The sequence below is a fragment of the Oryctolagus cuniculus genome, chromosome 15, assembly GCF_051225735.1.
Source record: "Oryctolagus cuniculus isolate XC-2025 breed Fujian yellow rabbit chromosome 15, ASM5122573v1, whole genome shotgun sequence".
Lineage (NCBI taxonomy): Eukaryota > Metazoa > Chordata > Mammalia > Lagomorpha > Leporidae > Oryctolagus > Oryctolagus cuniculus.
The window spans coordinates 96,438,866-96,463,236 of record NC_142881.1 but is presented as its reverse complement, the minus strand read 5'-3'; the positions used below and the strand labels follow the sequence as shown (position 1 = coordinate 96,463,236).

At 46.1% G+C, this 24,371-nt stretch overlaps 1 protein-coding gene across 1 annotated transcript; it reads left to right on the top strand.

Annotated features, from left to right (window-relative positions):
• Positions 1–11,411: 11,411 nt before the first annotated feature.
• LOC149122209 (uncharacterized) lies at positions 11,412–16,682 on the top strand. Its single transcript, XM_089313656.1, is given in 2 exon segments — positions 11,412–11,981; positions 12,099–16,682. Coding segments are annotated over 2 exon segments (5,154 nt in total).
• The last annotated feature ends 7,689 nt before the right edge of the window (positions 16,683–24,371 follow it).

The window sequence follows — 24,371 nt, the reverse complement described above, 5'->3', positions numbered from 1 at the left end:
ACTAAAACAGGATTGGATCTTCCCTGGGTCATAGCAAGAAAATATTTCATTATATCAATGACCTTGAATGTTTTACAGGTAGCTGATAACTGAATTTCTTAATTTCAATAGATGGTTGCTATGGAATTTTGACTTATATGGATAAGTTCAGAGAACTTAAAACATTTTTACTAAGGAAGGCAATAGAAAAGTTGGTGATAATTGAGGAATGTGGAATTCTAAGAAGTTTTCTTTTAAAAATAAATCAATTACAATATGTTTTTACAGTGCTTTAAGTAGATCTGGTAGAGAAGGCTGTGTTTATTCTATATACTTTTGTTTGCATGTGTAGGCAGTACAAATCTTGAAACATTTTATAAATTTACTGTGACAAAATATATGTATGCTAGCAAAATTGAGATTTTAAAATGTGAATATTGTTTAGTGCCCTTGTGTATATTCTTGAAGAACAGTGGTTTTCTTACTTGATATCTATTGAATTCTTTACTTAGTGGAGTTTTAAAAGTATGTCATTGTAAAAATTAAAAGGAAAATTAAGAAAACAAGGAAGAGTAAAGATGGGAGCAAGGGTGAGAGAGAGGGTTGGTGGGACGTATTACTATGCTCCTAAATCTGTACATATGAAATGCATGGAATTTGTTCACCTTATGTAAATAAAAAAATTAAAAAAGAATTATATTTAGAACTTCAATTGCTTTAGAGTTCATGGTTAGATGTGATTCTTTATTAAATGGCTCAGAAATAGAATTACTTTCATTTTTTAAATTTGGAAGGCATAAAGACAAAGAGATAGGAATGTAATGAAAGAGCTAAACTCTTCATGTCCACTCCATGAATGCCTAAACACTTGGGGTTAGGTCTGCAGAAAAGGCACTCAATCAAGGTCTCCTAGGTGGGTAGCAAGAGCAGTTATCTGTCTCCCAGGGCCTGGATTATCCAGAAGCTTGAGTCAGGTTCTAGAGCCAGAAATGAAACCCAGGGACTCTGACATGCGATGCAGGCATCTTAACTGCTAGGTTACATACCTGCTCCACAAATGAAATATTCTAGCACAACTGAACATTGAAATGCTGAACTGAAAGTTGACCTATCATAAATTTATGTGATAATAAACAGAAACACTAAGGACATTCTGAATATAATTTAGCCATTTCTTTCCCTCCCTAGGACTCCTGGAAAAGGATGACATGAGGCAGCTGTGGGAATCTCTTAGGTGTAGACACTTGAGAATTAACTTTTTTTTTTTATTATTGTAAAGACAATACTGGGTTATGCTGCAAATTTGGGCTTTAGGTTTTGTAATTCACTTTCATGAAATTAATTTTATTTTCCATTTAGAGTTCTGATGGTTTCTTGTAGTAATAATCATTACTTTTTATGCAGAAGTGTAAGTTTACCTACTTAGAGCTTTGAATGTAGCAAATTATCCAAAAGAGATAGCTGCTGTTGAGAGCAGTGCATTTCTAGTAATAATGTCTATTACTGGAAGAGTGTCTCTAGAATAGTTGCCACAGACTTGGTGTTCTTTTCCTTTTGAGAATTACCCTAACAGTTGCCTTGGAAACCCCAGGAGGCCAATGAAGTGATCCTAACCACCCCCAAACTTAGAGAAAGCAAATGAGGACATTGATTTCATCCTGGAAGGTCTTTACTTGTGGTGAAGAAAGGAGCAGAACTCATCATACACTTTGGTTATTAACATCTGTTTTGTTTAGATAATTCTGATTTCACAAGCTGGGAATTTGTACAACTGTTGCATGTATATTTTGTTGCATCAAAGTAGCTGCTATATGTTATTCAGATTTGATTTTTTTATATTCTTAGTTATACTGTAAGATTTGTGTCTAGTAAAATCTAATTCTTGCCTCACGTCCATTAGGGATTGTCTTTTAATAAAGAAATAATAATTTTAATTACTGTTTTCTGAAGGGCAACTTCATATGTATTTAAATTTCATAGTAGCTCTGCAAAGTAGGTGTTTTATCTCTGCAGATAAGGAGACAGATGCTGAGGGGCAAGATAATTGGCTCAAAGTCTTGTGACAGACTAACATGTTGCAGGACCTGTATTGGAACCAAGACTGGTTAGTTAAGCACATGTTGTCTCCACTACTCAAACCTGAATTACACACTTCTCCATATTTCTTTTTATTGCGCCTTTTCTTCACTCGAGTTTGGCTTACCTGTCTCTCTGGTCCATCCAGCTACAGAAGCTGGGGATGTTGAAGTAGGGCCTGGGTATAGGCTTCAGTGCTGCTGACCAGGGTAGAGGCCAGCTGATGAATGGTGATGGCTACAGTTCAGCTAGGGGGGAAGTATGGCATCTGTTTGATGGCTGACATTACCAAGAGGGCACCAGACCCTGGACAGATGCTTCATGAGGTGGAGAACATACTACAAGCATCATGTTGAAAAATGTGTTTCTCTTCTTGTCTCATGGGAGTCAGCCTAACTGGATTCTTTAGCTGTCTTTTCTTCCTGGGGCATCTCAGTTTCTTGGAAGCTTGATTCTGAATTTTGGAAAGCAAGAACTTTTGGTGTGGACCCTCACTCTTTCAGCAGGGGTTGGCTTTTGCTGGTTCAGAGCTTGCACTCTTGTCCAAACTCTTTTCTTCCTTAAACTGCCAGCTGCCTCCATGAAAAAAGGAAAAAATAGCAGCACCCTAGGTTCATTTTCTTATTCATTCCATGATGCTATGTTATCTCTTTGTCCTAATGTAGTAAGTAGCTGATCTAATAATCTAATAAATTTTAATTGGCTAACACAAATGTGTTAGAGGAAGACCTGACCCCCCCCCTTTTTTTAATAGGGAGCTCTATGCTGTCTGTCTTGATCCAACTCCTTGGTGACTGTTAGGGTCCAAAAAAAAACCCACCGCCCAAGGAACGACTCCAAGAGACTTTTTCTCTCATGCAACCAGCAAAGGGTTAAATTTATTGATCCAACATGTTGGGGACCTCTGAAAATACAAGGACAGAGGAGCTGTGAGGAACTACAGCATAGGGTTTATAAAGGCAAAAACCACAAAATCGGGAGGGGGGAGAGAATACACGGTTGCTAAGCAGTTGCTAAAATCTTACAATCAGCAATTATGATTTTAAGACACAGACAAATCACATCTTCATTATTAGCCCAGGTAACCCAGGTGCAACCTTTCTACTTTTAAGCTTGAGCAATCATGCTAGGGGGTTTTTGTGCATTGCCAAGGGTGATGTAGTGCATTGCTATTGTCCAACTATTTGAGATCATAGTTTCAGACCAGAGTCTCACGGTGGGGGGGTGCTTTCCCAGAATGGAGTCTCAAGTGCTCCAAAATGGAGTCCCTACTGTCAAGGTGCTACTTCACTGTTTTATTTTTACAGCTGCACCAGGAAGGTTTACATATACAATTTTAACTCTTCATTACCCACTCCTTGTTGTGAGGATCTCTAATCTTAGAGATTATTCATTTTTGTCTTTTTTAATGTGACATATTATTGTCTTATGACCATGAGTTTAACATTTTTAACTTGTTCCCTCACGAAGGTGATGAGTCTATTTAACACACAAGGTCCTATGGTTACAATTAGGAGTAGGACAATTAAGGGTCCTGCTAGGGCTGGCAGTAGGGTAGTAAGCCATGGGGACCAGCCAAACCATGACTTAAACCATCCCTGTTGAGTTTCCCTGTCCCGTTGCCATTTTTCCAGTCATTTTCTGAGTTTGGCCATGGAGTTTTTAACCACCCTGGTTCAGTTGGCATAATAATAACATTTTTTCTTTAGGGCCACGCATAATCCCCCCCCCCCATGAAAATGAGATTCAACCCCCACCTGTTCTGTAATACTGAAATGCAGATACTGGGCTGCATCTGGGAGATTGTGGAAGATTTGTCATGCAGAAGGGGCGGGGATCTCCACCTGGCAGGTTATCAGGTAGAAGGGGGCAGGGCAGGATGCAAAGGCCAGGCTGCTCGTGAAACATTGTCAGGATGACTGAGATGCAGATGCATATGTTGGACACATTAGGCCTTTATGTCACACACACATAAGCTCATAACTGACTTTCTGCCTAATATTTTTCCTCAAGAGGTAATACCCAAAATTCTTCTTTGGAATTATGGATGGAGTTCCGTTTTCTGTAACTTCTTCGAAGCTGGCATGTGGGCGTCGAGGGGGATTTGGGTATTTCCTCTTGCTACCTGTCTTATGGTGTGCAACAGTGGCCTTGGAAAGACCGTGCTGCTCGGTCCAGAGGGCTGCTCAGGTCGTCCAGTAGAATGGGCTGGAAGTCTTGCCTGATGACCATTTGGAGTTCAACAGCTTTTAGTCTGTTAGAGACAAAATGAACAAGGGCATTAAAAACACACTGTGCAAAGAGAAGCATCAAGATTGCAGAAGTTAGTGGGCCAAGGAGAGGAAATAGCCAGGATTTCCGTGACCAGATGTCAGGCCAGAAATCCCAGCCCTGCTTGGCCTGGTCCTGGAGCTGTTTGGCTTTTTCCAGGAAAAGTACAAATTTGGGTTTGTGCCTGTCTAGTCTGATTGACCCAGAGACAATATATATATATATTTTTTGGATATTTAGTAGCCAGTTTTGCTAGGAAGTTAAGCCAATGTACAAGACTAGAGTCTCAGGCTGGGAAAAAGACAAACTAATGAATTATTTACATTTAACCATTTATATTATGGATTATTGTGCACCCCCCTCAAGAGATAGGCCCTTTAAGTCCTCAGTGAGGACCTGTCCAAATAGGTATAGGGCTATCTGAGTTAGCTGTTACTGAAAGCCCTGTTTTTAGGAACTGGCAGGGAGGGCTTTCTAAGCTTAATGTAATTGGATAGACTTTTAAGGCCTGGCTGGGTGTGTGAGGCCCAGACCTATCCATGGGGTGCTGGAAGAGAATTGAAAGAGATGCAAATCTCCTTTAAGGGAGGCACCCTGTTGACTTGCATTACATGGCTGGACTAGGAGGAGAGCTGAATAGGAGGCGGATAGAAATAGGCAACTTGTGTTTCACTGACCCTAGGCCATCCCCTCAATAGCAGTGGCTGGAGCTGGAAGCTGGGCAGAGGCTGGGCAGAGCCAAAGGCTTTTTAGCTCGGGGCCACAGGGTCTATGGTTCTGAACCAGGAGTCCTTTGACACCCAGGGCAGTTCCGTGTTCAGTGACTGTGCTCTTGGCAGAGCTGACAGAAGGCATTTGCTGTCACAACAGCTGCTTGCCCAATGCCCTGGCTCCTCATATTAGCAACAGGTGCCGTTTGGGGTGCACTGGCCTTGCTGGGTCTCCTTGATGGTAATCACCATGTAAAGCAGCCATTGATTGGTCTGTTGCCTATCCTTTGCTGCTAGCTTGCTCCTCGTTTTCCTAGTCTCTAATAAAGTAGACCAAGGAGGCAGCCTCCATGATGTCAGTCAAGAGGGTGCTCAACCCAACCCTGATTTTTGGAGATTTTTTTTAATATCAGGGTGAGCTAGAAAAACTATGGCCATGGGCAAATTCTGACACTTAGTATTTTTCTGCAAGTTAAGACCGTGCCCATGAGAAGAACTATGACCTTTTAGGTAAGATCAACTGTGGTGACCTGTTTGTATACTTTGAGGTTGTCAGTGTAACTTTTTATCTATTTTTTTAGTTTGGTTTAAAAGGGGAGTTCTGCCCATTTACTGCGTACACCGAAAAATTGATCTAGTTGTCACATTATTTTATAGTTTAACCTTTTTTTTTTTGTTATGTTGTTTGGGGCCCTATACTGTGGTCAGGCATTATTACAGAAAGGTCAGTCACCCCTTACATAAGGTCTGGGGATCAAACCGTACATCACAGTGGAGAGTCCTGCAGAACAGTAGTAACTTCCCTTCTGGAAGAGAAAAGAGGAGAAGTGAGGCAGCGAGTCGGGTCTCTAGCCTGACTTTTTGGGCTTTTAGATTTAACCAGTGTTTACTGCGTAGCCTGACTTAGAGGAGAAATTGTGGCAGAGGTCTCTGCCATCCTTTGGCTTCCGGGTATTTACTGTGTAGCCTGTGGACACTAGAGCTTTCTTGGGTTTCTGGAACCCAGTTTTCTAGCATCTACCACATAACCATAACTTAACAGAGACAATAGAGTACACAATGGATTAAAATGAATTTTATGTCTCTTGTTGTCAATAAACCAGAAATAAAAAAAAAAACCTTGTATATAAGAGTTTACATAATTTAGGATTATTTAACAGAGTCAAAAAGAGCTTACAGGACCTAATGTCGCTCCCCGTCTTCGTGGAGGAATGACACAGGACCCTGCGCTGTTCTTTCGTCTGCTCGGCCCTCCCCGGGTTTGCTGCTGGTTCTTCCCGGGTTGGCTACTATCCCTTCCACCTCCGTGGAAGGGCAGTTCCCCCTGGCCACATTCCCCACTTCCGCAGGGGAGCGGCACACCGCCGGCCGGCTTTCTGGGGGGCTGCACGGGTTCCCTTAGATGTTCCCCATAGATGTTCCCGATGCATGCCGTCTCTCTCCTCCTTTATAGTCCTCCTCCGCCAATCCCAACTCGGCTGCCCACACGCCGAGTACGCTGCTCTCCTTCAATCAGGAACAGGTCCTGCAGCTTGTCAAGTTGGTGAGAGGCAGCTGGGTAGAAGCTGTTGCCTCCTCTCCCAGCGCCATATTGTGGGAGAGCAGATGCATAGAATAAGTCTTAATTCCAGTAACTCAGTCCAGTCCGGATTGCTCCCCACACCTAACTCTAGAAATGGCAGAGTAACCGATTAAGCAGACACTGTTAAAACAGACATTACAGTTTTTGCAAAAACAGATTCCAAGATTTATGATTTAGACCATTTTTAGATATTTACTAACATTAGTACACATTTAAAAAAAAAAACCCATTGTTATAACAGAAGATCAGACTTTAACTTTAGGTCAGTGTAATTTTGGCATTAGCACTCAACTCTGTAAACAATATTTTAAAATTGTAAACATTTTAAAACTTTTTATGACTTGTTTACACCTTTTGAAACTTTATACCCGTAGTTACTTTTACATAGCCTTGAATTGTCATGTATGGACAACCTATGAGAATACATGTTAACAAACTCAAACAGTTTTTTTTTTTATTGAATTTGAGATGTTAAAAGTATATATATTTTTCCAAGTTTTACTTAGCACTGATGCCCAGATGACTTAAGACACTGAGTTATTAATGAATACCACACCATTATCTGAAATAAAAGTTAAAATTACATTTTTAGGTTTTTAAGTAACATGAGGATAACACATCCTGGACAGCAAACACTAGTGCATGTTTACAACTTTGAAAAGATCTTCCTCATTAAGAGAAACAAGTTTAAAGCATATTAAAGACATGTAAAACTGAGCAAGCAAGCCACTGAGCAAACTGAAGGGTGTTTGCATTACCTCAATTTTCTGAACCAATCTGCATTGGCTTACTTTAGTTAACAACATAAAGGCTTGTATACACAAAATTTATTCTTATTTTTATAAGACCATTTTAGCTGGAAAGTAAAAACATAAATACAGTATAGGTCTGACACCATTTATAACATTTTAATATATTTTATATAATTTGAATTGACCCAAGCAGCTGCTACTTTAACAAATTTAGAGTCTCATTCTTTGAGAGTTCCAGGGATCCGGCTGGAAGCCCAAAGTTGGAAGACTCGGTTTAGAATTTAAGCTGTCAGAGAGTCAAACCATTTAGCCAAAATTAGTACATTTCTGATCAGTTGGGTAATCACTCAGACATTAAAAACAGATAAACAATGTAAACAACTTTGCATTGTAGTTTTCCCAATTAAGACTCTAATGGCAATAGAAAAACGCGAAACCTTCAAGACAGGTGAACTCTCTCAGATGAGTCAGGGACAGCAGCACAGAAAAGAGCTGATTATCAGCATATGAACCCATTGTTTAGGTTTTTATTAGCTGCAAAGAGAAAAACCCATCAGGTTGGTAAGGGTTAATGGCTTAAAGTTCTGGCTCCCTTAGGTAAGGCCAGCAGTAGTATTGAATTGGAAATTCCTCCAGGAGAGGAGAAAAAAAAAAGCAGCCCTGGGGGTGGGGGCTCTGCCTAGAGATATTTGGCTATGCCTGCCTGGGTGCGGCAGGCCACACGGACTAGAATAGAGTGCAGAGAAAGGCTGTGTTCCCCCATTTACAGGGAAGACTGCACACACCAGGGCCTGGCAGGACTAACCGTGGGGTTGGGTAGGTGCGCCGTTTTACCAAGAGTGTTGGGAACCTCCTATAATTTAACCAAGCCAGATCAATTAGGACTACTGCAGACACTCAATTACAACAGATAGTTAACTTTAGCTCTTTTCCAGATTTAGTTCTCAGGCAATCAAAGCTTAGCAACAATAATAGTTTACAAAAACTTTAAGACACACCAGAGCTACCATAAGCTGCAAAGATGGAAAACTTTCTACCAGGTTGGAAAGGGTTAACAGGTAACAGCTTTTCCCTAGGTGGAGAGACTTGTGGAATTTCCCTCTCCCTTTCTCCTGGCTAGTGGTATAGGAATGGAGATGAGGAGAGCAAAAGAGTGGGGGAGGGAGCCCCTGGGAGGAGGAGGAATGCAGAAAGCAATGAAGCTCCTCAGTCTGGGGGCTGAGTGGGGTTTGAAATCTCCTATCGCTCAAGGTTACCCACTACCTAGTTGTCTGAGTTTACCTGAAGGTCCAATATTAGCCTCGACCGAAGCTAAGCCCTGCTCGTGTAGCAGTAGGCAGCGTGACCAGGCGTCCCTCCGAGAGAGAGACCTGGTCCTCGGGTCGCAGTCCAGCCACCGGGAAGCCAAAGCAAGCTCAGGGGGTCTCCAGGCTCTCAGCCAACTGCCCTTCCTAATTTCCCTCCCATTCCTTACAATCCCTCTGGAGTTTCGGCCGTAGCTAAGCCGTGGCCGGGGGGACTCCGCGTTCTCAGAGAGCTGTGGGGTACCGGACACTCAACGGTCACTTCCACAGATCCAGTCCTGCTTGAGGGAAGGAATACTGACCTTCGATGTCTTCTTAAAATCCCGGTCCGGGTGCCCATGATGGCCAAGCTGGAGAACGGCCTCTTTCACTCGGCTAATGAGTGGTAAATGGAATGAGCCCTCCGGGGGCCAATCCACTCTGAGAGCAGGTCATTTAGAGGCACAGAAAGACTGCCACTTCACCTTTTTGACTGACAAAGAAAGGTTATGCGCCTAGTGGCTTACCTCAGACCAATGATTCAAAGTTAGAGACAAAGGTGTAGACACAGTCTGGCCCATGTCAGCAAACAACACAATGTACACAAACAGACAAACAGCATAGAGAAGCAGCACACAATGACCACACAAAGTGTCTACCAAATGGGAGCCCTCCGTGGCATCCCATACAAATGCTAAATGGCAAGAGAATACAATCAACAAACAACAAGGCAGCCAACAAAGCACCTTAACAAATACAAAAGACTAACTAGCAGTACAAACAAAACAGTACAAACAAAAACAGTACAAACAAAACGTGAGTCTCTGCAGTCTATTTCCCTACTGCAGGCAACCCACCAAACAGGAAACACTGGGCATCCCGTTATCCCTTTCTCCTGGGGCATCCCCCGGGATGTGGTCTGTGGCTCTGGAGCACATCTGCCTGCAACAGTCAGGTGGAGCTCTCGCTCGAGCCCGACAACCACGCTGCCGATTACAAATAACAAACCTTACCAAACAACAAATCAAATTGTACATGTTTAATCAAAACAATAGGCGCCGTACTCACCCTGAGAGATATCGTTGGAGGTGTCCACAGGCAGCAGTCAGGTCTCCGTGGGACCTCCAAATGTTAGGGTCCAAAAAAAACCCACCGCCCAAGGAACGACTCCAAGAGACTTTTTCTCTCATGCAACCAGCAAAGGGTTAAATTTATTGATCTAACATGTTGGGGACCTCTGAAAATACAAGGACAGAGGAGCTGTGAGGAACTACAGCATAGGGTTTATAAAGGCAAAAACCACAAAATCGGGAGGGGGGAGAGAATACACGGTTGCTAAGCGGTTGCTAAAATCTTACAATCAGCAATTATGATTTTAAGACACAGACAAATCACATCTTCATTATTAGCCCAGGTAACCCAGGTGCAACCTTTCTACTTTTAAGCTTGAGCAATCATGCTAGGGGGTTTTTGTGTGTTGACAAGGGTGATGCAGTGCACTGCTCTTGTCCAACTATTTGAGATCATAGTTTCAGACCAGAGTCTCACGGTGGGGGGGTGCTTTCCCAGAATGGAGTCTCAAGTGCTCCAAAATGGAGTCCCTACTGTCAAGGTGCTACTTCACTCTGTTTTATTTTTACAGCTGCACCAGGAAGGTTTAAACCTGTAAGCTTAAGCTTAACTTTTTACACCCATACATATACAATTTTAACTCTTCAGTGATCTTAGCCATGAGAATTTTAATCTACAGGCTCTGGGTGAAGGGAGCGGCCATGAGCCACCATAAAAGTGGCCTTGATAAAATAGAAAAACAGGAACTGAGACAAACAGTTCCAGAAACAGTCATGGGGGAGTAAACTGGTTCACAGAGAAAGCAGTTAGATACTACTCAGAGGTACGGGCGACAGAACATCCTGTTATGTACATAAGCCCCCTCCCCTGTGCTTGCTCTAGCTTAACAAAGAAAACCGCAAGGAACATAAGGCACATAGCAGCCCGCTTCTCTTCCTCAAACAACCCCCTCCATCATAACCTTTTGACCTAGTACTTTTCCACTGACATTACTTCCCTACCACTTCCAAACTGCCATATTAGGTCAATTGCTGAGAACTATCCAATGAACTTACGCCACCCTATAGTATGTTAATCTTGTGGTTTTGCCCTTTAAAAACTGTGTGAGATGACTGTTCAGGGCTCCTCTCTTTCTCGCTGCTTGTGGCAGCAGAGGGCCCATTTGTGCAAAAGAAATAAAACTGCCTCTTGCTTTTTGCATCGCCTGGTCTGGAGTCTGTGTTTCTGGGGTCATCACAAAAGGGCACCACTTTTGGGGTCCTTCATTGGGGGCTCAGCCGGGATTTGGGAGACCCCAGACTTCCACACTCCATCGGCCTGACGGAGGTAAGTTTGCTTACTTGTATATTATTGTAATTGTGGTTTGTACTGTTTGTCCTTGTCTGCCAGGGCGACGTGGAATCCGTCCTGGGGCGCCTGTGCAGGCTCAGTAGTGGACCAGTGGGGGAGACAGACGTGTCCTGAGACCCCTGGTCCCACCCTGGAGGACACTCCAGCGGTGGTCTGGGAAGAGGGGAAAGAGAGCATTTCCCTTCTTCCAGGGGAGAGTCTGGCCAGACGGCCACTCCCATCTGAAATTTTAGTTTTGGTTTTGTCTCAGTCTGTTGCCGCGCGGCTTGTGATTTGTGTTCTGTGTGTCGCTGTTTTTGTCGTTCTTTATTTCTTACTGTCTCCCCCATCTGTCATCATGGGGCAACAATTAACAACACCTTTAAGCCTGACTCTAGGACACTGGAAGGAGGTTCGAGAGATCGCCCGCAGTTTGTCGATGGAAGTCCACAAAAAGGAGTGGGTGGCGCTTTGCACCTCCGAATGGCCCACTTTCGATGTCGGGTGGCTGAAGGACAGAACCTTTAATCTTGACTTAATTTTGCAGGTTAAAGACCAAGTCTGCCGTAAGGGTGGAGGGGGACGTCCAGAACAAGTACCATATGTCGCGGTGAGGGAAGACTTGACCTGGAAGCCCCCGCTTTGGGTTAAGCCTTTCCTCGCACACGGAGACACCAAGGACCGCCAGCAGAAAGATAAGGAGGAAGTTGATGGGGGTCCCAGGCCTCCCCCACTTCCCTCCTCAACTCCCCTAATCCCCGCTCCAGCAGAGACCCCAGTGCAAGGTCCCCCGCCAACCTCCGATCTCTATCCCCTAAAAGAACTCCAACCACTGAAAACCGTATGTCCACCCGTCCTTTCAGGTGGACAGGAGGACCTCCTCCTTTTGGATCCCCCACCGCCTTACAACCATCCAGCATTGAGGGAGGTGCCTCCCTCTGCCCTGTCCCCGGACTCTACAGTCCAAGAATCAGGGGGACCACAACCCACTTCCCTATGAGACCCCTCACTGCCAAATACCCGCCTGCGTCTTCGCCAAGAGCAGAGGGAAGGGGGTGAATATTGGGCATCCCAGGCATTCCCATTGCATTCGGTGGGGGGGAAGCTTCAGTACTGGCCATTCTCCGCGTCAGATCTCTACAAATGGAAAACCCACAACCCCCCATTTTTGCAGGACCCTCAGGCCCTCACGGGCCTGATTGAGTCAATTCTGTTAACCCACCAACCCACTTGGGATGACTGTCAGCAGCTTTTACAGGCCCTCCTGACCACAGAAGAGCAGCAGCGGGTTTTCACAGAAGCCCGCAAAAATGTGCCGGGGGATGACGGCCACCCCACTCAGCTACCTAATGAGATTGATGAGGTGTTCCCACTGACTCAACCAAATTGGGACTTCAATACGGCAGCGGGTAGGGAGCGACTCCGTCTCTATCGCCAGGTTCTCCTGACAGGTCTGCAGGGGGCAGGAAGACGCCCCACCAATTTGGCCAAGGTACGTGCGATTGTGCAGGGTAGTGAGGAAACTCCAGCAGGATTTTTAGAAAGGTTAATGGAAGGATACAGAATGTATACTCCCTTTGACCCACAGGCCCCTGACCGACAGGCCGACGTAATCATGTCCTTCATTGGACAATCGGCCCCGGACATCTGCACAAGGCTACAGAGGCTGGAGGGGTTGCAGGGATATACACTGCCGGACCTAGTCAAGGAGGCAGAAAAGATTTTCAATAAAAGAGAGACAAAGGAGGAAAGAGAAGAGAGGTTACGCAGAGAACAGGAATGTAGAGAAGATCAGAGAGATAAAAAGAAAAACAAGGACTTAGTTAAGGCCCTGGCCACCGTAGTTGCAGGGCCAAAGACAAGACAAGACAAGGGCAGGCAAGATAGGGACCAGGGAGACAAATGGAGACCGAGAGTGGAAAAAGACCAGTGCGCCTACTGTAAAGAAAGAGGACATTGGGCCAGGGACTGTCCAAACAAGGAACGGCCAAGACCCCAGCAGAGAACTGCTCCGGTCCTGTCATTGGAAGACGACGAATAGGTAGGCCAGGGCCAGGAGCCTCCCCTTGAGCCCCGGGTAACCCTGATAGTGGGAGGCCGACCAGTCACCTTTCTGGTCAACACAGGAGCCCAGCATTCAGTTCTTACCACAGCTGAGGGCCCTTTCAGTTCCAAGACATCATGGGTCCAGGGGGCCACAGGAGGAAAACTGTATAAATGGACTACTGAGCGTAAGGTCGACCTGGCAACAGGGCGGGTCACGCATTCGTTCCTACTGGTACCGGACTGCCCATACCCCCTGCTGGGAAGGGATCTGCTCTCAAAGGTTGGGGCCCAGATCCATTTCCAAGACAAGGGAGCCACAGTAGTCGGCCCCGCAGGTCAACCCCTCCATGTGTTGACCCATCGGCTGGAAGACGAACACCGCCTTCATGAGTGCCCCCTACCAGCTCAGCCCCAAGTAGCATCTGAATGGCTTACTAAATTCCCCCAGTCTTGGGCGGAGACAGGAGGAGTAGGGCTTGCTGTCAGACAGCCCCCGGTGATAGTAAACCTGAAGCCCACGGCCACTCCCGTATCTATCCGCCAATACCCTATGGCTGTGGAGGCAAAGGTCGGAATTCGGCCACACATACAGAGACTAATAAAACTGGGCATATTGAGACCTTGTCAGTCACCTTGGAATACCCCTTTGTTACCAGTCAAAAAGCCTGGCTCCAATGATTACAGGCCAGTGCAAGACCTACGGGAAGTAAACCGTAGGGCTGAGGACATTCACCCTACGGTCCCTAACCCATACAACCTGCTGAGCACCCTGCCCCTGACCCGAACTTGGTATACAGTGCTTGACTTGAAAGATGCCTTCTTTTGCCTAAGACTGATTCCCCAGAGTCAACCTCTCTTTGCCTTCAAGTGGAAAGACCCGGAAACTGGGTTTTCGGGACAACTAACGTGGACCAGACTTCCCCAAGGGTTCAAGAACTCTCCTACACTGTTTGATGAAGCCTTACACCAGGACTTGGCAGATTTCCGGGTAAGCCACCCAGAGTTGACTCTCCTACAATACGTGGATGACCTGTTGTTAGCTGCAGAGACTGAACAGGGTTGCACTAAAGGTACGGAGGCCCTACTCCATAGGCTGGGAGAGTTAGGATACAGGGCCTCCGCGAAGAAGGCCCAACTTTGCACCCAACGCGTGACCTACCTAGGCTACGTATTGGAGGGGGGACGGAGGTGGTTGACTGAGGAACGTAAGAAGGCCGTAGCACTCATCCCGCCACCTAGAAATGCTCGCCACCTCAGGGAGTTCTTGGGCAGCACCGGCTTCTGCCACCTCTGGATACCGGGTTTTGCAGAAATGGCAGCGTCCCTGTACCCCCTAACCAGGACGAATTCCCCGTTCATCTGGGGAAGGGAACAACAATTAGCTTTTGACAGAATAAAATGAGCCCTCTTGGAGGCCCCCGCATTAAGCCTCCCAGACCCCGCTAAGCCCTTTACCCTCTATGTGGATGAAAAGGGGGGAATGGCAAAGGGTGTCTTAACTCAGAATTTGGGGCCCTGGAAAAGACCTGTGGCGTACTTTTCAAAGAAACTGGACAGTGTTGCCTCGGGGTGGCCCCCTTGCCTCTGCATGATTGCGGCTGTGGCCGTCTTGGTGAAAGACTTGGACAAATTGACTCTGGGGCAACCACTCACCATAGTGGCACCCCATGCCATCGAGGCCGTCATCCGCCAACCGCCAGACAGATGGCTCTCGAACGCCAGGATCACCCACTACCAGGCCATGTTGCTCAACCCTGAACGGATCCGGTATGGGACTGCTGCCTCGCTCAACCCGGCCACCCTGCTTCCTGAGCCGGGGTCTGAATCACAAGTCGACCACGACTGCCACCAAGTGTTAGCCGAAGTGCACGGGACCCGAGAGGACCTGACCGATCTACCCCTGTCAAACACAGTCACCTGGTATATGGACGGGAGCAGCTTCTTGCACCAAGGTGAGAGAAAGGCAGGGGCAGCAGTGGTGGACGGGGAAACTGTCATATGGGCCTCTGCTCTGCCCCTAGGGACTTCGGCACAGAAGGCTGAACTTGTGGCCCTCACCCAAGCGCTTCGTGCCGCTAAGAATCGGAGGGTAAACATTTATACTGACAGCCGTTACGCCTTTGCCACTGCGCATATACATGGGGAAATATATCGGAGGAGAGGGTTGCTAACCTCAGGGGGCAAGGATATCAAAAATAAGCAGGAGATCCTAGATCTCCTACAAGCCCTCCACCTTCCAAAGAAAGTGAGCATCATCCACTGCCTAGGTCATCAGAAAGGAGATGACCCAGTGGCCAAGGGAAATAGAGTGGCGGATGAAGTAGCTAAAACAAGGGCCCTGGACAGCGTCACTCTAGTAACGCAGTCATCAGAAACCACAAATAACCCTGGGTGGTTATATTCGGAGGAAGATGTGACAGCCATCCAAAGACTGGGAGGCGCGTACAATAACCAGCGTAAGGTCTGGGAGATCCAGGGGAAAACAGTACTGCCAAGAAAGGAAGCCAAGGACCTCATAAAAGATCTTCATAGATGGACCCACTTGGGGCATAAAAAGTTAAAGGCCCTACTGGACAGAGAGGAACTAACCTACCTCATAATAGAACTGGACTCATTAGCAAAACAAGCAACAGAATCCTGTGTTCCTTGTGCAAAAGTAAATCCAAAGGGTATTAAAGTACCAGAGGGGGCAAGGATGCGAGGGGCATGCCCGGGAACAAACTGGGAGGTGGACTTCACCGAGATCCATCCCAGTAGGTATGGAATTAAGTATCTCCTAGTATTTGTAGACACTTTTTCCGGCTGGACAGAGGCTTTTCCGGTGAAAAAGGAGACAGCACAGGTGGTGGTCAAGAAAATCTTGGAAGAAATCTTTCCGCGGTTTGGCCTGCCTAAGGTACTGGGATCTGACAATGGGCCAGCCTTTGTCTCCCGGGTAAGTCAGTTGGTGGCCAAGGTACTGGGGATTGATTGGAAATTACCTTGTGCTTATAGACCCCAGAGTTCAGGACAGGTAGAGTGCATGAATAGAACAATTAAGGAGACCTTAACCAAATTAATGATGGAGACTGGCACTAGAGACTGGGTCGAGTTATTACCGATGGCCCTATTCTGGGCCCGCAACACTCCCTCCGCGTTCGGGTTAACTCCGTATGAGATATTGTACGGGGGTCCTCCCCCAATAGCTGACTTATTGGGACCCAGCATTGACTCTTATGCCACTTCCCCCAGTCTGCAGACCCGACTGAGAGCTTTGCAGCTGATTCAAAAGCACATGTGGAAACCTCTAGTGGCAGTGTACCAATCCAAGTGCCCTACAGTGCCACACCCTTTCCAGATTGGAGATTCAGTGTACGTCCGCAGACATCAGTCCAGGACCCTCGAGCCACGTTGGAAGGGACCCTACACGGTGCTGCTGATGACACCCACTGCAGTGAAAGTCGACAGGATTGCTGCTTGGGTTCACGCTTCTCACGTCAAGAGGGCACCGCCAGAGGGAGGAGGCCCTGCGGACGACTCAGCCAAATGGACACTCCAACGCACTCAAAACCCTCTCAAGATAAGACTTTCAAAAGCTGCATAATGTTTGCAATTATTTACCCGTTGCTCGTATTGCTTATGATTCACCCTAGCCTCACCCTATCCAGCTCGTCCTTCCCTAACCCCCATGGGCCACAAAAGCTCACTTGGGAGGTGATCTCTCCTTTGGGTAGCGTGGCCTGGTCGACCAGCGACACTCAGGTACCAGGAACGTGGTGGCCTTCTCTCCACCCAGATGTATGCCAGATAGTCCTGGGACTAGATTCCTGGGATCTACCCGATCAGGAAGATATCCCCCACAACCCCTCACCTCCGTTAGACTTCATTCATCCCCCGGGATCCTACCCCGTAGCAACGGGATGTAGAACCCCAACTCGGAGATGCCAACTCCGCCAACCAGAATTTTATGTGTGCCCCAGGGATGGTAGAAGAAAGGATCAGATCTACCGGTGTGGGGGGCCGGAGCTCCTATACTGTAAGGCTTGGGGGTGCGAAACTACAGGGGAGGCATACTGGAAGCCTTCCTCTTCTTGGGATTGTATTACTGTGAAGCGTAATACCACTGTTGCCCACTCGGGCTCCTATCTAGCCAACAGTGCCTGCCAGAACACCCCCTGTGGAAGCTCCCCTACATGCAATCCCCTCAATATTACCTTTACCACTTCAGGAAAGCAATACACAACGCTGTCCAGTTGGATGAAAGGAAGAATCTGGGGTTTGCGCTATTATGCTACTAATAACAATTTTGGGTTTTGGTTCAAAATTAGACTAAAAGTCACCTCACCCGGCCCCCTACCGGTAGGGCCCAACAGGGCCCTGGCCCCTGCCAACCGACCGCCCCGGCCTGAGATGACTAAGCAGCCGACTCCTAAGGGAACAGGCCCACCAGCGCCGACCTCTGAGAGGACAGGCCCACCGGTTCCCCTCGCAGGCCTACCTGCAGGAGAGAGAGCGATGTTGCTAATACGAGGCACCTTTTCGGCATTGAATCGGTCTCACCCTAACCTAACCGACCCCTGCTGGTTATGCTGCCCGCAAGCCCACCCTCCTATGAGGGAGTAGCTGTCGTTGGAACCTTCAATACCTCCTCGTCCCACCAGCAGTGCCCTTCCATTAAACCCTTGATAACTTTGGTGGAGGTCTCAGGGAAGGGATCCTGTGTTGGGGACCCACCCTCAGCCTACCGGTGCCTCTGCAACACCACTGCCAACTCCTCCCTGGTGGACTGGAACTCATACCTGGTGCCACCTCCCGGAACCTGGTGGGTGTGCTCTCATGGCCTCACTCCCTGTGTGTCCACCGCTGTCCTTAACGGGACCGGGTACTTCTGTGTCCTGGTAGCAGTCATCCTGAAGGTGATTTACCACCCAGAGAACACACTCGAGGAGCGGTACAGCAACGCTATAACCAGGTTCCATAGGGAACCGGTCTCTGTGACCCTAGCGGTGCTACTGAGCTTTGGGGTAGCGGCCGCTGGGCTGGGCATGGGGACAGCCGCCCTAACCCAAGGAAACAGTAGGTTGGCAATCCTCCAACAGGCGGTGGACGGAGATATAATGGAGATAGAACAGAACCTCCAACGACTACAAGAGTCCCTCACCTCCCTCTCAGAGGTAGTACTCCAAAATCACAGGGGCTTGGACCTGTTGTTTCTAAAAGAAGGAAGGTTATGTGCTGCCCTCAAAGAAGAATGCTGCTTCTACATAGACCACTCTGGGGTAGTAAAAGATTCTTTAGCCAAACTAAGAGAGTGGCTGGAAAAGAGACGACAAGAAAGGGAACAGACTCAGAGCTGGTTTGAGGGATGGTATAACAGGTCACCCTGGTTGACAACCTTGCTCTCCACCATAGCGGGCCCCCTTATTATCTTAATCCTAATTCTGACCTTCGGGCCATGCATTATAAACCAATTACTCCAGTTTGTTAGGGACAGGCTGTCCACCGTGCAGGCATTAGTCCTCACGCAGCAGTACCAAGCCCTGGCCACCAGTGACTGTATTGAAACCCCTCACCAACAGCTTTAACAGTAACAGGCACACAATTTTAGGATTAAAATTAGTTCAAAGAGAAAATGGGGGAATGAAGGGAGCGGCCGTGAGCCGCCATAAAAGTGGCCTTGATAAAATAGAAAAACAGGAACTGAGACAAACAGTTCCAGAAACAGTCATGGGGGAGTAAACTGGTTCACAGAGAAAGCAGTTAGATACTACTCAGAGGTACGGGCGACAGAACATCCTGTTATGTACATAAGCCCCCTCCCCTGTGCTTGCTCTAGCTTAACAAAGAAAACCGCAAGGAACATAAGGCACGTAGCAGCCCGCTTCTCTTCCTCAAATGACCCCCTCCATCGTACCCTTTTGACCTAGTACTTTTCCACTGACATTACTTCCCTACCACTTCCAAACTGCCATATTAGGTCAATTGCTGAGAACTATCCAATGAACTTACGCCACCCTATAGTATGTTAATCTTGTGGTTTTGCCCTTTAAAAACTGTGTGAGATGACTGTTCAGGGCTCCTCTCTTTCTCGCTGCTTGTGGCAGCAGAGGGCCCATTTGTGCAAAAGAAATAAAACTGCCTCTTGCTTTTTGCATCGCCTGGTCTGGAGTCTGTGTTTCTGGGGTCGTCACAAAAGGGCACCACTTTTTGGGTCCTTCACTGGGAAGACACAAAACCCATGAACTGTGGGATTGCTCTTGTCATTTTTTTAGTGCCTTTTTGTTGATGGATGTAACAGTGACCATTGAATGACAGAGTGGCTGTTTTTGGAGGTAGAAGCACACAAGTGTCCAAAAACCAGCATCTAAACAGATGAAGTGACTTGCTCTTCACATTAGTTGGCAGATGCATTCTTTTTCAGAGAGTGAAGATGATACAGAATCCAAGTTGGAGAGGGCAGTTTGTAGGGAGGGAGGTGTGGTCAGGAAAATGAACTAAGGGTGAAGCCTTTCTAACAGTGTTCTCACAAGCATGCATCCAATAAAAGCAATTTGAAAGATGAAATTTAGCCATTCCTTAGCATTATATATGACAGTGTCATTCACCCTGTTATCATAAATGACTATGATTTTTCAGGGTGCTGTATAATAGTTGTTTATACTCTAGGGAAAATGAGAAGACTTGGTATATGTACTTTAGAAAATAAAATATTGGCAATCTATCACAGATTATCATTTTTATTATAAAATTTTAAAATTTAAAAGCCATGTTTCTTTCCACCATGACTATTATGGACATGCATTGGTTGTTCAATAAGTATTTGTTGAATCCAATAATAAACAATGAACAGATGAGTAAAAGCATATTGATGGGCCGGCGCCGTGGCTCACTAGGCTAATCCTCCACCTTGCGGTGCTGGCACACCGGGTTCTAGTCCTGGTCAGGGCACTGGATTCTGTCCCGATTGCCCCTCTTCCAGGCCAGCTCTTTGCCATGGCCAGGGAGTGCAGTGGAGGATGGCCCAAGTACTTGGGCCCAGCACCCCATGGGATACTAGGATAAGTACCTGGTTCCTGCCATCGGATCAGCGCAGTGTGCCGGCTGCAGCTCCCGGCCATGGCAGCCATAGAAGGGTGAACCAACGACAAAGGAAGACCTTTCTCTTTGTCTCTCTCCCTCTCTCACTGTCCACTCTGCCTGTCAAAAAAAAATTAATTAATTAAAAAAATTAAAAAAAAAACAAAAAGTTAAAAAAAAGCATGTTGATGAATTTCTTGAGAAAAAAATAAATCAAGGATTGGATTAAGATGGAGCAATAGAGGGGGCTTACTGTTGTGGAAGATAGTATGAAAAAAGTGGAGAGAGTACAGTCTCAAGGAAGAGTTAGGGAAGAAATGGCAGAGGAAACTCCACACAAATTAAAGGGACACTGTGGACCATGTGCAGGGTGTGGACATGCACAACTCAGAAACCCAGCAGCCAACAACCTCAGCAGCAGCTCAGGAAGTGAGACCAGACTGGAGCAACCCAAGCCACTGGTGATAAAGTTGCAGAAAGATCCTGGTGGGAATCCAGCTAGGAGCCCTAGGTAGGACAGTGTACCTGCCATGTTTCTGTCTCCCTGACCACCCTGAAACTGGCATTCTGTAACAAGCTGATAGAGAGCAGGCATCATTTTGGACATATGTAATAGATGCACCAGTGTCTGCACACCCAGCAAACAGCAGAGCAGAGAAACTTGAATTTGGTGGGGAGAACTGATGCGGGGCTGGGTGCTCATGACTGTTGGGAGGCTTGTGTGCTGGGACTGTGAGAACACTGATGCTGTGTGGGAGGGCTCAGGGTGTGGCTGGGACTTTGGGCAGTCACTGGGAAGTTGCATGTACTCAGGGCTCACTGATTACCTGGTGAGGATCACTGCATATCGGTCTCCCACAAATGTGCCAGGGGTCAGAATATGTGTGGAATCCACTGCTGCTTTCCCAGGAGCATTACTATAACTGGTTTGGAAGTATAGCAGCCAGAATTCAAATCAGCACTCATATAGAATTCCAGTATTGTAGGAGATGGCTCAACCCATTATTAAACAACAGCTCCCTCTCCTGTCTTCTGTGGTGAACTATTTCTAACATGCTTACTATTTTAGAATTAAGCGTTGTTTTGTTGGCATCTTACGTATTGCACTATAAAATTTAATTTATCAGGTACATTTTTCCTTTTTCTTTTTTTAAAAATGATTTATTTATTTACTTGAAAATCAGAGTTACACAGAGCGAGAAGGAGAGGCAGAGAGAGATAGGTCTTCCAACTGCTAATTCACTCCCCAGTTGGCTGCAATGGCCAGAACTGTGCCTATCCAAAGCCAGGAGCCAAGCATTTCCTCCGGATCTCCCATGAGGGTGCAGGGGCCCAAGGATTTGGGCCATCTACTACTGTTTTCCCAGGCTATAGCAGAGAGCTGAATCAGAAGTTGGGTAACTGGTACTCAAACCGGTGCACATATGGGATGCTGGTACTCTAGGCAGAAGCTTTACCCACTATGCCACAGAGCTGGTCTCAGTATATTTTTCAAGGATTTTGTTTTGCTTTGACTTTCATTCTTTAAACAGTGTTTTGAAAAGAAGTTTTTGAGGCCATGCTATGGCATAGTGGGTAAAGCTGCTGCCTGCAGTGCTAGCATTCCATATGGGTATGACTTTGAGTCCTGGCTGCTCCACTTGTGATCAAGCTCACTGTTATAGCCAGGGAAAGCAGCAGAAGATGGCCCAAGTGCTTGGGTTCCTGCACCCACATGGGAAATCCAGAAGAATCTATTGGTTCCTGACTTCAGATCAGCCCAGCTCTGGTCATTGTGGCCATCTGGGGAGTGAACCAGCAGATGGATCCTCTCTCTCTCTCTCTCTCTCTCTGAGTCTGCCACTCTGTAATTCTGCCTTTCAAATAAATAAATAAGTCTTGAAGAAAAGAAGTTTTAGACTTTGATTAAGTGTAAATTATCCCTGTACTCAATTATAGATTTTAATTTTTTCTTGTATCTAGGAAATCTTTGCCTAACTTAAAGTGAAAAAAATTTCTTCTATGATTTCTTTTTCTGGAAGTATTGTAGTTTTCAGTACTACAGTTAGATCTGTGGCATATTTTCTTTTTAATTTTATAAATAGAAGCTATTTTATTGGAAATTAGTATCTCATTGTGCTAACACCATGTGTTAAAAAGGCTATACTTTCTCCCCTGCACTGTGATAGTGCCTCTGTAGAAAACCTGTTCACTGCTTGTGTTTGGATCTTCTATGGAACCTCTTTTGTGTTCCATTCATCTGTCTGGCTTTCTGTATGACAACACCACACTTTAGATTAGTATAAATTTATAACACTTAAAAATCATCCCTTTGATTTTATTATTTTTTCAGAGTTATTTTGGCTATCCTAGATTTTTTGCATTTTTGTATGCACTTATATCAGCTTGTTACTTTAAAAATAACCAGGTTGCTAAATGAAAGATCTCTGTGAGTGAGATCCCAGCAGAAAGAATGGGCCATCAAAGGAGATATCTTTCTCTGAAGGGAGGAGAGAACATCCACTTTGATTAAGGCCTTATCTAAATAAGGTTGGAATTTGTGAACTCAGGAGACTTCCATAGCCCCAGCAGATCAATTTAAGAGCCTTGGGTGATTACTGACATAAATAAGACTGTCAATTGTTAAATCAACAATGGGAATCACTGTGCACCTGCTTCCCATGTAGGATCTCTGTCCTCAATGTGTTGTACTATGTGAATTAATGGTAAAACTACTACTCAGGCTGGCGCCGTGGCTCACTGGGCTGATCCTCTGCCTGTGGCACCAGCACACTGGGTTTTAGTCCCAGTTGTGGTGCCGGTTCTGTCCCAGTTGCTCATCTTCCAGTCCAGCTTTCTGCTGTGGCCTGGGAAGGCAGTGGAGGATGCCCAAGTGCTTGGGCCCTGCACCTGCATGGGAGACCAGGAGGAAGCACCTGGCTTCTGGCTTTGGATCGGAGCAGTACACTGGCCGTAGTGGTCATTTGGAGGGTGAACCAATGGAAGGAAGTCCTTTCTCTCTCTCTTTCTCACTGTCTAACTGTCTAAATCTGCCTGTCCAAAAAAAAATTAGGCAGACTTTATCTTTTCTTTTTAAAGATTTTATTTATTTATTTGACAGGTAGAGTTACAGAGAGAGAAAAAGTGAGACAGAAAGATCTTCCATCTGCTAGTCACTCCCCAAATGGCCAGAGCTGGGCCAATCCAAAGCCAGGAGCTTCTTCTGGGTCTCCCACATGGGTGCAGGGACCCAAGGACTTGGGCCATCTTCCACTGCTTTCCCAGGCCAAAGGAGAGAGCTGGATGAGAAGTGCAGCAGCAGGGACTCAAACTGCAGCCCATATGGGATTATGGCACTGTAGGCAGAGGCTTAAGCCACTACACCACAGTGCCAGGTCCCAGACTTTATCTCGAAACTTAACTCTACTCTGACTGAAGTTATCCCATCTCACAGATATTCATCTGCATGTTCAGGCTGTTGAAACAGGATATGGTATTAAATGCTAATGGCCCACATGATTTGTGAGCTCATTTCCTTTAGCAATAAAAGTTTTGTATGATATGTTATACCCAGTTTGATTGTCTCCAAAGACCACCAAGGATCCTATACTGTTGTAAAACACACGAGAGTTTTATTGCAGGTCTGGGCTTGGGTGCTCAACTATCATTGATGTCACGGGTCTGGTTGAAAGTCCCAACTTCAGTTAATGGGGTTTTTATAGGGTTTCCAGAGACAATCTATACATTCTAGCACCATTCAGCAAATCATCTCATTCCACGGGAAATTCAAAGAACATCTCATAAAATTTATTAGTGCATCCAGCGGCAGGAATGGACCTATTAAAGGTGGTGGGATGGCTTTTGGGGTTGATGCCTTTTAAAATGATTGGCTGAAGTATAGGGTCTGAGCCACTAGGGTGTACGTGCCAAACTGCAGGGTCTCAGGATATTATCAATTACCTTAAGTGCCTGAAAAGACACCTGAAACTTTAGGTATCTCCCTGCTATCTGCCGATTGGCTGTTGCTAGGTGGGGTTTATTGCAAGGGGAGTTCATTTATTTATTTTTTCTTTCATGAGCTTTAGGGTTCAGGGCTCGGTCAGGCCCAAGTTACAAGATGGAGGCCTATTCTAAAATAGCTGCACCTTGATCCAGGCTCAGGTCTCTCAGACACAACACAGTTTACTCGTACATTCACCTATTGAAGAATATCCTGTTTCAAAATTTAGTTTGATTT